Genomic DNA, 15,113 nt, shown 5'->3' on the forward strand with positions numbered 1-15,113 from the left:
CCTCTGTAGTAACAGTACAGACAAGCTGATTCTCTCATCTTGCCCTAAGGACAGGCAGTCTTATTGTCTGGCTTCCAACACTATGAAGTAGCTTGTTTGGCCTAGAAAGAGAGTAATTAACATATTATATCAGCCATGCCGTCACCTAGAGACAGGACAGCAGAGAGAACAGGATTAGGAGGAAGGATACGTGTGCCGTTCATGCCAGAGATCTTGAAGTCGTCCAGGAGCTGAACTACTTTCTCTCTGCTGGGGTCGTCAGGGTCTGTGTTTCTCACCTGGAGAGAGAGAGAGACACGTTTGTATTCTATACTTGTGAGGACATCAACATTTTTAGCCTGGCATGGCCAGACTAATGTCACAGCGTAGATATTAGTCTGGAATCTCTGTGTGGAACCTGCATTTCCAACGGGCGGATGAAAAAAAAGTGCCTCTGGTGATAAACCCGCACCATATTTGCATACGCATGGGCCCTGATTGGTGCCCCTTAACTTCGGGGGCAGGGAAATCCAATCACAACCGAGCAGGGCCAGACCTAATCTGCCGAGGGCTATTTTTTTTTTCTTGCACTGACAGAGTCGTCAGGCTACAACATTTTAGGACGCCGATTTTATTAAGGAATAACTCTAAAACTAAACTCCAAATGTCTAATCCTACTCCAATTACTCCAACCTGAATCTCTTAACTTTAAACCTGGATCTCCAAAAAAAAAATGTTTAAACCATAAAACAACCATTAAGTTTAATAAATTTAAAAAACCACAGGACCAGGACAATGGACCCTTCGCTAAACCCCACCCCAAAAGCAATTGTCCAATGCCCGCTTAGCAACCGTTGTTAGCCTGGCATAGGTCTGGCAAGCTTTCGTCACCTGCCATAGCTGTCAATGTTACATCGGACGCGCACACACAATCATTTGCAACATAATAGCAAGAATAGGAATACCACGATAACGCAATGGTGACTATGAACCACGTACCCAAACCCGTTGGAGGCTGCTTTTCCCAAGCTGAAATCTGCACTTAAACTGCAAGGCTTCATGGCTGTGTTGTTGAACACATACACAGCTTAACGTCGGGAAAGTTACACGACTCACTCGCCGAGGTGGTGTCAATAATAGGCTACTAATCACCGTAATCGTAACAAAATTCAGAATCACAGCGCTGCCTGTTTCGGATTCCGCGCGTTAAAGTATATTAATTCATTTGTTCGTCTATTTATTAACTGCTACTGCAGTCCCTGCGGTACATGAAAACTCCTGTTACAGTCAAGGATCACCTTCAACCTGGTGTTTGCACTTTCTCCATTTACGTCCGTACATCTATATAAACGTTCAGATTTTAAATATAAAGTGCTTACCCCATGGCCACGGATGTTACAATTATGCACGGGACTCTCAAAAGTACCCGTATATTCTGTATTGTTCAATGAAAAGCATTTTAATCCGATCAGTGGCCATTTTCTCATAATGTATTCGAGTGCAATACACCTACCAACCGATAGGGTCACTCAGTTGAAAGCATATAGAGAAAATGGCCACCGATCAGATTAAAATGCTTTTTATTGAACAATACGGATGATACAGGTACTTCTGAGAGCCCGTATGTACATGTAACATCCGTGGCCATGGTATAAGCACTTTATATTTGAAATATGAACGTTTATGTAGATGTACGGGCCATAAATGGAGAAAGTGCAAACACCAGGTTGAAGTTCATCCATGACGGTCGTGACAGTCGACCGTCGTGTATCCATGGCTATTACTCCCTCTAACATTTCCCATGTTTTTAGTTTATTGAAATAATGTCATGCACATTTGTCCAGTGCATAGCCTACTGCAGGCCTTGTTGACTAGATTTAGAAGAGATTTTGAAGCTCTTGCTCCTGAAATGATCGATTATTTTTAAGGGGAAAAGCCATCATTTAACATGCAAGTCAATGGGTGAGAAGCAGAGATTGCCAGGCGCTGCCAGGCCTGGGTGTGACTAAATTCGCACCACCAGTCACAGAGTGGAGTGGGTGGGGCTTAGCGAAGGGTCCATTGTCCTCACAATGTCAATTTCTCACATTCTACTATACTTATGAGGACATTTAAGGTCCTCACAAGTTTAGTAATACAAGTACACACACACACACACACACACACACACACCCCGAGACTTTCTCAGCATAATTGTATTGCAATACTGACAAAGGCTCCAGTCGAAATGAAACGTTACTGTTGCTGCTTGGTCATTAAATAATAAGAGCCTAAAAGGGACTTTTAAGTGAATCCCGGAAAAATAAATGATGAAGACGAGTGGCTCGGTCGGCATTCATTCTCCTTACGGATTTCAGGAGCTTGATCTCGTCCAGCGCCGTCTCTGTGTAGTGATCGGCGCTCTTCACCACCTTCATCGCCACAAAGCGTTTCCCCCTTGAAAAACAACACACATGCATAGACAAAACAATTCATTTCATCACACACCAAACACCTTTCCCCATTAGCCCATTAAGACCTGAGGCGATTCTTTAAAAAAATCTAAATCCTAACAGTTTTTTGAAAAAAAATCTAAAAAAAAAGAATTCAAGATTTTTCAAAAATAGCAGATCTACAAGCTCGTAGCGCGGGACTCGGTGCCGCGCTATGAGCTTGTATATCTGCTATTTTTGAATAGCCAAAGACATCTAAAGTGACACAGATGCGTTCCAGGTATCAATGGGTTAAGGAAGAATCAAATCAATCAGACCTATGTGCTGCAACTTGTAAACGAAAGCACAACATATGTTCACACGTTAACTCATTCACTGCCACAATTATTGCTGGCCGCGTTTGCCCACTGCCAGAGATTTTTCATTGAAAAAAAAAAGTACTCAGGAGCCGAGATACAGAATTTTTAAGTTTTAAGTTAACAAGGAAGTGGATGGGAGTGTAGATCTTTAAACAATCATATCTCCTTGGTCTTTGGGTCAAATTTGAAAAAAAAACTAAAAAAAAACTAAAAAAAAAAAAACGTTTTTTACGTCAGTGGCAGGATTGGTAAACGGGACAAATTACGTTTTTTACGTCAGTGGCAGTGAATGAGTTAAGGGGGTTCCAGGGGGTTCCCAGCTAAATAATTGATCATTAGGAACCAAATGGACCCTTACAGGTCTGTAACTCCTAGTGTGTACACCATTTTGTTAAATGTTTACACTCTCAGAGGATTTTGCAGAGTGTAGATTGGGTTCCCAGAGATAAAAATCGTATCAAATCAGGGTCCATGACCTAATGCATTGGTTCTCAAAGTGGGGTCCGGGGACCCCTAGGGGTCCTGAGGGGGGGGGGGGGGGGGGTCCAGGGGTCCCCAGCAAAAGCAGTTAACACAGCATCACAATATACATTGGCTATTCAATTAAAAAATAGCAGATCTACAAGCTCACAGCGCGCCACAAGCTTGTATATCTGCTATTTTTTATATCGTTTTTTTTTTAACATAGATCTTCTCTTCTAGGGGTCCCTTTGGGGGGGGGGGGGGGCAACTTACTGTATGTCCCAGGCCAGCCACACGGTGGAAAAGTGCCCCCAGCCCAGCTTGCGTATCACATGGTATCTGCCGTTGTACAAGTCCCCGATCTTCACATGGTGATATCCACCTAAAAATCAGAGATTGTGCAGAGTGGGGGAAAAGATTTCAAAAATGTGTACAATATTATTTCAGCCTTATAGAAAAACTGAAATAAATTGAATTTCAGAAAAAATGCAGAGCACACTTCAGATTTGGCGTGAAAAGATTCAATAAGACAATTGTTTGACTCAGAACTGGTTAGAGGGGGGAAAAATACGATGTCCACCTCAACTAAACTCCCAGTGGAGTCAACCAACCCAGGACAACTACAGTTCTCAAATTCTGCCCGAAACCAATCCTACCCGACGTTTTCGGGCCAGGCCAAAAATGTATGCTAATTAGTTCGGGCTGGGTTGAGCCTCGGGGCTCCATGAAAAAAACTATAAAAAAAAATAATCTATAACTCTGCTCTGTCTGTGTATTTATCGATTATGAAGACGACGCTGACTGCCGTTTCACCTTTAGTCTGTGACTAGAGTTGAGGGAGGCTCAGTCAGGGCTATAGGGCACACACTCAGTGACAGTCCGTCAGGCAGCAGAGAAGTTGCTGCTACGCTGCGTAGCAGCGTATTGGAGGAGCCATCATATTGGATCTTCCTCCTGATTTATGCTTAATTGCATGCTGGTGTGGCGCACCAAATAGCCATTCGATCTACAAGCCCACTGAAGTCAACAATGCATCACGATCTAACACGTTTAGAACTTGTAGATCGGTTACTTAACAGAGCCATAAATCAGACAGTGGCAGAGGACGATGCGATTGATACAGCTATAGGTTAACACCAGGTCAGGGCAGATCTGAAAGCCCAGAACAGAAGGCAGATGAACACGTTTTTGGGTTTGTAGATCTGCTGCTGTGTTCGTCACGCCACCGTTGATGGACGAAAGATAAATTACAGTCTCTCTGACGGTCAGGGAGAGAGAGAGAGAGAGAGAGAGAGAGAGAAAGAGAAAGAATGAGAGATGCGTGACAACAGGGATTTTACAGTTTACTTAAGCCTATTTTGTGCAGAACTTATTAGCATGTTTTATGAACAACTGAACATGTGAAGTTCCCATTTCGCCAACTATTATATGTCCGTTCTCTCACTCTGCTAGAATTTGAGCCACTGGCGCTGCCTACTGGCGATCTTTGTGGGGGGTTTTCGGGCCTAGAATTATGGTAACCTTTCGGGTCAGCGAACCAGTTAAGGCCGGGCCTTAATTTTCAGGCCCGTTGAGAACTCCAAGGACAACTGGCTGCTTGTAGGCTAGCCTACATATTTTTGTTATGGAAGATTGACATGTAAACACGTTCTGGCATCAATGTAGTACGTAATCTGTTCAGACAAAGAGAGAGAGACAGACAAACAGGGGGGGGGGGAGAAATTGAGAGAAATTGGAGAAAGAGATCGTGAGAGGGAGAGAAAGACAGTGGGAGAGAGAACGTGCCGAGAACTTCACAAAATGTACACAAAACTTTGTGATCGTCCTTCTTTCTGCAATGATCCCCAAACTAAGCTACGCCGCACGCATTACATTTTCCTGAGGCTAATGCCGAACTCACACCAGCTGCCTTTCAAACAATTTCACGGTCAAAGCCAAATGCATATTAATTTGGGGGTCCTTGACATGAAATAGTTTGAGAAGCACAGGTTTAAACAACATTAGGAAACAAGCACAAATAAGCAACTATACACTTTAGAAACAAGCCCCCCCCCAAAAAACTAGCCTGGTAAAGCCCCTCCCTCCGGAAAATCTCATTTAGATTTGATTTCAGGAAGGAGTCTGGCCTGATGGCTTATCTGGGCGTTTCTAGCCCGTTCACCAAATGGACGAGCCTATCAGCGTCGTCGCTCATCGTTCTGTGATTGACAGCGAAAGTTGGCCAATCAGGTGGCGAGTTCGAGTGAGCCCGAATGGAGCAGAGTGCAGCCTGAGTGCAGCCGACAAAAAACTAACGGCAGCCATTGTTTTTTGTGCGTTGTCTTTACTTCTTACTTTCGGTTTTAAAACGCTCTCAAACTTATTTTTTGAGGCACGTAATTTACTTTTAAGATCGTTTGGATAGAATTTAGTTGTTTAACTTCATATATGTGGTCAATTAATCATGACAGAGCCTTTTTAAAAATAAAAATTCAGAGAACCGGCAGGGGCGGGCAGTGACACGCATGTAACCGAATAAGGCAACCTATTTTGGGCATGGCCGTCTCAAAAGTCCCGTTGCGTCACATTAGTCTGGAGGTGGTAAAAATGCACTGGCTGAAGGGGAACACTGCTGATTGGCTGAAGGGGTTGTCAGTCAACGGTATTACTCCCGCCCAACTCCAGCCCACAGCCAAAATTGCAGAATGGGCGATCATGCCAGACTCACTCCTGAAATAAATGACAAATGAGATTTCCGGAGGGAGGGTTTACCAGGCTACCAAAAAACAGCAACCACCACCAATATTTACAAGCGACTTTACAGAAAAACAAGGCCAAAGTCACTTATAATAGCCAGGCATGGCACAACCCCTGGTGGTCTCACCCCTGCAGTAGTCGTTGGGGTCTTCCTGCTCCTCATCGTCAGAGCCCAGGATCTCCTCATCCTGCTCTGGGAGAGGGGAGTCAGCCTGGCCCGCCTGGGAGCCTCCTCCACGACCATGACCAGGCTCAGGTCTGTGGGAGAGAGACAAGAAGGAGACGCAAATGAAGTGCATGGATTAACCCTCTCAATCCGGGAACGCATCCGTGTCATATTAGATTTGAGTCATATTTTATACTTTGGCTATTCAAAAATAGCAGATCTACAAGCTTGTAGCACGGCACTCGGTGCTTACGCTTGTATCCAATGCAATCCAATCCACTTTATTTATTTAGCACACTCAAGGTTTCCAAAGTGCTGCACAGAAAATCTAAAACCAAATACACTGGGTAAGCTAAAACAAAAGAAAAACAGCAACAACACACAGCAAAATAAGAAACAAAAGGAGACATCACTGAAAAATACAAGACGCAGCAGCGTCAGCAGACAGCGAAACAAAACATAGACCGTAAGAAACTCATGAAGGTGGGACTTCAGGCGAGATTAAAAAGTCTCGATGGTAGGGGCCGGATTGACATATGGGAGGGGCCACAATGTGGGGGCTACGACTGAAAAGGCTCGGTCACCTCTGGTCTTGTAGATCTGCCATTTTTGAAAAAAGAATTGTGAAAATGTGTGCAACTCTTTGAATATGGTCTATATATATTTTTTAACAAAACAAAAAAAGAGATTTTTTTTTGCTCCTGGGAGGGGGGGGGGGTGTCCTAATACATATAATTTTGGGGGTCCCCCCAAAAATAGCAGATCTACAAGCTCATAGCGCGCCAAAGAAATCTAAAGCGACACAGATGCGTTCCCGGTCTTAAAATGGATTAAGCCATGTCAAGTGTTATGGCAACAACTGGAGCAAAGGAGGGCACAAGACTCAAGATGATGGAGGAGTTTCATCAATGGCCTACGTTCCTCCTAAATACATAAGTAAGCGTTATGCAGAATGAAGAAGTCGAGTGAGAAGAAGAACAGAGGGTGTGAAACTTTTTTTTAGAGGTCGGTGCAGTCGGTGTTTGAAAAAAAGGGAAGAACAAAAGGTGAGATATGGGAGTGTAAAAATGTTATTGCATGTCTTGCATAAGCAGGGAGGAGAAGCAGACTGTGATCTATTATAAGCTGACTACACTCCTATCTGTGGGGAAATGATTCAGGGAGGTTAAATGGCCTGGTTTGGGCCGGGGGAGAGCTTGATGCATGGCTGGCCATTTAATAAAAACGAAACGATAACAAAAAGAACAGCCTTCTTTAGTCTCCTGTCCAATAATCCTTTCCCCTCTGTTGTTCACTTGGGATCCCCAATGGCATTAAAGTTGTAGGGTTTTTTAATTACAGTTCATGAACTCTTAATGGCCCACAACGATTCTGGCAAATAAAGCACTCAACCCAGAGCGTGGCATGGTGATAATTATCAACATTAGGTTTTCACAATACTTTAATCCTACTCATTATGCATACAGTGAAATCCTCACTATCATGCCAGTGATTATGCGGCGTCACATTACTGAATGTATGAAACATGGTTCCAGGAGGAACGCAGCTTGAAATACAGCATTATTATTAGAGGTGCTGCCATCGCGATTTTTCACTTCCGATCCGATAAGAGATATGGCAGCATTGATACCGATCCGATACGGCACATATTCAAGTCACTCTATGCCGTATATCTCATGTTGACCTGAGTCCAGCCTGAGTAAAGGTCATTACACACCGGCGGTTATGCGAATATACGCAAAATTCGGATGCGGTCCGAATAAATAAAAGACGCTTTTTCGCTCCGCGAAACGGATGTGGAAGCTTATATTGACTTTATAAGGTTTTTTAAACATATTATTCGCATGAAAAAAATCGCCCCCGGTGTGTAAGGACCTTTAGGCTCCAGATATTCGCTTCAGACAACAACTCATCTGAAACGCAAGCCAAGACCTCAGACGCATCCATTTCCCATGTTGTCTTACGCAGGGCGGCTGTGGGCGGGGCCGGCAGCAGAGAGTGCTGGTTTTCCAGTGTGCAGTTAATTTGACTCATTTCATTTGACTCATCATTGACGTTGGAACTTGGAGACTGTTGGCTACTGAAATAAAACTACAGGCAAAATGGCTGCCAAGTGGGGTCAACCGCCACACAACGCTTCTGTCCTATTGGTTGGCGCTGACCCAATGCTTCACGTGCGTCAGGGTTGGGATCCTTTAGGATTTAAACGATTCCCGCTTAACGGTCACATGCCTTAACAGTTCCCTTAAATGATTCCTATAGGGGGTTCCAAAAGGACCCTTACAGATTTGTAACTCTGAGAGTTATGATGGTCTTTGAAATTAAAACATTTGAGAACCACCGGTATGGTAATTGTATAGCAGACGTTAAGTCCACGTACCAGCTCTGACAGTGTGATTAAAAAAACGGTTCCGAAAACAGTTCCAAATGTGATGGAACCTCAAGGTTGGATCGGTTCCGGATCCCAAGCCTACACACTGCAGCGCCTACAACCCGTTTTCTCCCGTAGGATGGAAATGACCAGGGAATCTGACAGTCCAGCCTTATATTTAGTCGTGCACGGGGGTGTTGCACACTGAAAATAGCTGAAGTTCAAGCGCTTGTAGATCTGATATTTTCGGTGTGCAAGAACACCCACGTGTTAAGTAAGTGTAGATCAGGCTTCAGAGCCCTTCCTCGACCAAGGCCCTAACATCATAAAACATTAAATGTACAGTAGCTGGTGGTGATTCTGTAAAGCTTTAAATAATAGCTTGTGTTGAACTAATCTGAAGCTGGTGTATATTAATTATTAAAAATCTAATTCTCTGGTTGTCCATATAGGACAGTTCACTGGAGAGTAGAATAGCCTGTGTTCTTTAATCCATTGAGACCTGGAACGCATCTGTGTCATTTTTAGATTTGAGCTAAAAAGCATTATTTTACACTTTGGCTATCCAAAAATAGCAGATCTACGAGCGGCACTCGCGCTACGAGCTTGTAGATCTGCTATTTTTGAAAAATCTAGAAAATGAGTGCAAGTCTTTGAATATATATACATTATTTTAAAGCAAACATTAACTAAAATCTTTGCTTCTGGGCGGTCCCTGGAACAAACATATTTTGAGATGGGGGTCTGCGGCCAAATTCATATCATTTTGGGGGTCCTTGACATGAAAAAGTTAGAAAACAACTGATATAGAAACATACGTTTTTCAGAAAACCGTTTAGGATTTAGAAAACATTTTGCAGAAACGGAACCTCAGGCCTCAATGGGTTAATGAAAAGCCATTATAAATGACAGTGGGGCGGAAATGTAATCACCCAACTGAAAAGAAGAGAAACAAGCCACGACTGCCAGCAGTTAACCCACTAAAACTCAGACCAGACATGAGTTGCCTCTGCACTGTACTCTCTATTAGGGATGTGAAAAAATTACCAAAATGAAATCCGATCACTATAATTCTATTAATAACGATTATTCGAATATATTGTTGAGTTTTTTTCATCAAATGACCATCCTAGGTTACAATAACAGCATTTCATTGGCCTATACACTGACAATGCAATTCCATGCATCCATGCAATTACGGTATTGTGACAACCCTACTAAATGATTATTCTGCAGTATATAGCGGTATATGAGCCTATTAGGGGAGCTCCGATCAATACTTTCGGCATCAGCAAAAAAAAGTTTTACTCTTTGCCACTACAATATCTATTCTGTAACGGCTGTCTCTTCTTAGAATGGTCTTACTCGTATTACTTTATCCACATGATGACACTGTCTTTGCATAGACTTGTGGTTTGATGAAGTTTTCCCATTAAACACTCTAAAATTAATGAATATATTATGCAAATATGATGCAGTATACATCATCTATAAGCTTCAATATACTGTACAGTGTATCAGGCACACGCCAAGTAGATGTGCAACAGTTAATCAAACTAATCGTTTTTTTTTTCCCCCCTTAACTATAGTCTCATCGGGTTAAGGAACTCGATGTTTTTTTACACAATAAAAAAGGTCCCGTGGTCTTTGATGGCCAGACGTGAGTTATTGGGGGCTAGAAGAGCTACTGTAAATAATAATAAAATAAATCACCGGGTTATTGTGTAAAAAAATACATATTTAGCCACCTGCCCGACTGCCCCCGCCCACTGTAAAAAAGATCGTGAAAATTGCTAAAACTATAGAAAGCAGTAAATGGAAAAAATTTAACACTCATCTTTTATTTACTTTAATTACAAGCTAAAACATAAACCTTGGTTGTAAAAAAACAAAGTTGTCCTTTAACGTTCCTCCTCCTCCTAACATCCTGTGATCAACAGGCACGTTGACCGCGATGCAAATCCCACACACTGTGCAGTCATTTTACATCATAATAATAATAATATATTATCTGCTCCATTTAGTCAATTACTTAAAAAAGGTAGTTAAGATGAAAGATTATTCCACTTGCTTTTTTTATGGCTTTGCTTTAAAAAGGGTTTAAATGTCTTGGAGAGCCACATTTCTGTGAGCACTACTGCATTAACATTTTCACCCTTAAGCCTTATTTGATACCCAGCTTAGTTTGCAGTCGCACTGCTAGATCAGCACAGTGCTATTTGAAGATTATTTCTGAACCCAGACAGGGGGGGAGAGAGAGAGAGAGAGAGAGAGAGAGAGAGAGAGAGAGAGAGAGAGAGAGGGCTGTCTGAGACTGTCATCAGCTTAAAGAGATGTTGTTGTTGCTGCTAATTAGCTGATCATAGCATGCATGGTGTGGATGTGAGGCTGACATGCAGATTGTAAAATAACTAATCTACAAGCTAACAACAACGCGTCTCATCGCGATGTGTTGTGAGCTTGTAGATCTGCAAATTTTATTTTTTAAGAAATCTTGAAAAAAAAAAATTGAAACATTTTAACACAAATCTTGTAAGGGGGTCCCTTGCACAAAATATTTTCAGGTGGGGGGGGGGTCCGTAAACAAATACATATTAGTTTGTGGGGGTCCTTGACATGAAAATGTTTGAGAACCACTGGTTTAAACAACATTAGGAAACAAGCCCAAATAAGCAACTGCGCTTTAGAAACAAGCCCCGAAAAACTACCAATATTTACAAGCAACTTAACAGAATAAAACAAGCCCAAAGTCGCTTATAATAAGCGGACATGGCAACACTGCCCTCCAACACCACACACAAACAAACACAGTCACTCACTACTGACTAACCGTGATTTTCTGACTATCGCACAGCAGTGGTAAATAAACTGCCAACTGTGTTTGTGTTCCACGTGTACTATAGGGCTAGTGTTACAGTGAGACACAGGTTAGGTTACTGGGATGCGTCAAAAGGTTTGTTTTACTGTGCTAATATTGAGTGTCAATATTACAATATTGAGCACAAGCTCATACGAGAGGTCCGACATGTTTAGCTCATTGGATACGACTCACGCTACACTTGACATTACAGCACACCATTTTCCAAAAGCATACCAGCACACAGCTGCAGTAAAAATTACAAGATACTTGCAGAGAATTGAAACTTGCTAATAATCTTATGCAGTGAGCTTTACTGATGTTTATTCCTGTGTTTTTGGTCAAAGTTGCTTTTTAATACATATCAGTTATTCAGTTAGGTTCAGTCACATCTTAATGACTTGAGAAAATGTAAACATAAATGTTTACAATGAAGAAATTAAGCCATTAATGATAAAAAAATTGCCTGTTTATGTATGATTTATGCGCATTGCATTGACCAAAGCTGTGTGAGTAGACAATTGATCAAATAAAAGGGGTGTTAGGTATCGATACGGCTACATTTGATACAGTGATTCATGTAATTAATCAAAGCTATGAAGAGAAAGAACAAACCTGCACACACGTATGTTGCTCCCATTGTAATTTATTGACAACGCTTCGAGCCAAGGCTCTCCGTCAGATCAAACTCCTGACGAAGAGGAGCCTTGACGCTGTCAATAAATTACATTACACTGGGAGCATATGAGTGTGCAAGTTTATTCTCTCTCTTCATGATCATTTATAACTCCAGCACCTGAAATAAGTAAGCAAGCCCAGCCTTGCCGAGCCATGCGGCCCATAGGGATCGAACCCAGCCTCCCAACCTCAAGGCCGACACTCTACCCACAAGGCCACTGAGCTGAAATAAGTGATGTGCATATTTTATTAGCTTTTGTAATTAGTCAATTAAGTTAAACATGGAGTTACATCACAAGACCCATTAGGGGAAATACTGTTCTTACATTCACGTCAGATGAGTGCTTTTGCTTTAACCACTTGAATCCTATAGTAATCTGTAATCCCTGTTATCTGGTCGTGAGCTACAAAATCTGATTTGAACAAAGTCACAGGTTGCTCAGAACAAAGCGGCTCGTCTGGCACAAGTATTAGCTGTATGAATGAACATCTGGCATGGGTAATGGTTGAGCAGAAATTATCGGTGAGTCTTCTAAGGCTACTGCCGAACATTATTAGCACCAATAAGCCGTCTAGCTTGGCTCAACGGTTACAAATGACCATACATACATCCATATGTCAATAGTACTCTGGAATGCTCTGCCCAAAAACATCTTCCATAACAAAATTACTTAAAAAAAGCACATCAAGAGATATTTTGCCAAGTAACGTGTCAAGTATGTAACTGTTATTTGTGTATTTGTTTAATTTGACTGGACTGTGTTGGGTTTGATATTAGAATGTTAGTTTGTCTTTTTTAATTTTTCATTTTTTTTGTATTTACTTTTATTTGCATTTTTATTTGTACATTTGAATTGTATTTGCTTTGTTCAGCACCCCAGGAAGACTAGAGGCTCATTCATGTGCCTTTAATGGGATCCTTTAATAAACATAAACATATAGAATTCGTTAACCTCCTCCCCCAAGGGTCTATCCTTCTTGGCGCCCCTCATTTTCTCCCTCAACACCAAAAACAGCCAATGTTTTCGCCCATTACTACATGCCCAGAATAGGCACACTGGGGTTCGAGTTGGTCGGTGGTTAAACGTATCTAAAACAATTTGCTCATTCTACATTCTGTCTGAAAACAACATCAACTGCTCTGAGATTTGCTTCTCTGCAGAGAAATACTCTGCTGGTGTGAAAGTATTTTGAGATCCTAAGCTGTTTGGTATCCAAGATGTTAAGCCTGGAGGATAAAAGGAGACGAGAACAAAAACACATTTTATGCTTTTACTAACCACATGAGCCCTAGTGTCTCTTATTCTAAGGGTGAACGTTTGGCCAAAATCGCAGATCTACATCTACAAGCTCACAACACGTCACAACGCAATGCACGGTTGAAGATCTGCTATTTTCAGCGAAGAGATTTAGTACAGTGGGAAACAAGTAGGGGGCCAATTATTTTTCCAGGACACGATGATACCATTACATTGTTTTCAATCTATATTAGTAGGGTCATAATGTATTACAAGGTATTGAATCAGGACCCCTGTATGTCGATTGAATGCCCAGATTGTTATTTTTGACACGTGGTAGTTAATTACACCAGAGAGAGCACACCGCAGTGAAAAAGTGCTTACATTGTAGCGCAGCCTTCAACTCAAACTAAAATCAATGGTTAATACGCCTGGGCACTAATGAACACTGTCTGCTCCCATACACACCACAAAGGTCCCAGGGACATGTCTGCTGCTGGTACAGGTACAATATGAGAGTGATGGTTTATATCATATTACTAACTTAGTAAACTTACATATGTGTACGTTATTTTATAACTTACACATATGTCTTGCATCCTTCATTTTGGAGTGCCGCTTTTTCCACTTTGGTTGCATTTGAACTAACTTACTTACGTATGTGTCAGACAGATGGTGATGGTAATAATACTGTCAGTATCCCTTCCTTTTCTCTCTCTCTCTCTGGCATTGATGCATTCTAAGCAATGTTAGCACTGCTGAGAGCGTTGCCAGCCCACACACAGCCCACACAATGCGTAGCACAGGCATAACGCTGCGCCCACGCACTCTCACACACACTTTTTGTTCACTTTTACTCAGCGCAAACGCACACAAGTCAATCGAGTGATTTTGCTCTCATCATCCCTCCCTCTAAAACTTCATCTCTGCAAGTAGCCCTCCTCCTACGGACTCAGAATTGCTCTGGCTCACTAACTCGTACACTATCAGGCAGCTGAAGGCAACTCTTCCTTATGATGCACTTATTAAAACGGGAGACCTTTTAATTTCAAGGACCCCCATTGTACAACTGTATTGGTTCCTTTTCTATCTCTGGCATTGACACGCATTCAAAGCAATGTTAGCACTGCTGGGAGCGTTGCCAGCCCACACAATGCGTAGCACAGGCATAACAACACTGCACCCCCCCAAACACACACACACAGTTCGTTCACTTTTACTCAGCACAAATGCACAAGTCAAATCGAGGGATTTTGTTCTCATCATCCCTCCCTCTAAAACTTCTAGGTAACATCTCTCCAACAAGTATCCTCAATAACTCATACAGTATCAGGAGGCTGAAGGCAACTCTTCCTTATGATGCTAGGACAGAGCTGGCTAGGGCTTCAGTAAGTGGGTAACAGTTAAGAGCCGGATTAACCACTTGAACCCCAACGTCCTCTCCCTATTATTCGCCAGAAATAGCTAATCTATAAGCTCACCACGCGTCCGCGTGTAGATCTGTTATTTCTGGTGAGGGAGATTCAATGAAGGAAAACAACAGCAGTTCCCAACTCAGGTCGATTTCACTAAGAATAGAGAGGGTTTAATGTCAACACAGGAAGCGACAGCAAGCAACAGATAAATACAGAACACGTGTCATGATAAGTGACATGATGTCATTGAAAACGGAGGGTATTCACAGCTGTCGAGGCTGAAAATTATATATAAACTTGGACATCTCTCTCGCGCTGCTGCGTACCTTGCGGGTCAGGTTTTACAGACTCGAGACTTCCAATAAACAACACTGCGGATTCTGCTGTGACGGAAACAAGACAGTTTTGACAAGTGCGCCA

The 15,113-nt window shown here is 42.1% G+C and overlaps 1 protein-coding gene across 4 annotated transcripts in view; it reads right to left on the reverse strand.

Moving 5' to 3' along the window:
• srpk1b (SRSF protein kinase 1b) overlaps window positions 1-15,113 on the reverse strand; it is a 57,315-nt gene that overhangs the window by 25,897 nt on the left and 16,305 nt on the right. For all 4 annotated transcript variants that reach the window (XM_080424351.1, XM_080424350.1, XM_080424349.1 and 1 more), the window contains exons 3-6: window positions 6,096-6,226; window positions 3,506-3,614; window positions 2,328-2,415; window positions 191-278 (exon numbers count right to left, since the gene is read on the reverse strand). In XM_080424351.1, coding sequence (XP_080280477.1) covers window positions 191-278; window positions 2,328-2,415; window positions 3,506-3,614; window positions 6,096-6,226 — 416 coding nt within the window. The remainder of the gene's footprint in view (window positions 1-190; window positions 279-2,327; window positions 2,416-3,505; window positions 3,615-6,095; window positions 6,227-15,113) is intronic.

The sequence above is a fragment of the Gymnoscopelus braueri genome (genome assembly GCF_963280865.1).
Source record: "Gymnoscopelus braueri genome assembly, chromosome: 3".
NCBI classification, from domain to species: Eukaryota; Metazoa; Chordata; class Actinopteri; order Myctophiformes; family Myctophidae; genus Gymnoscopelus; species Gymnoscopelus braueri.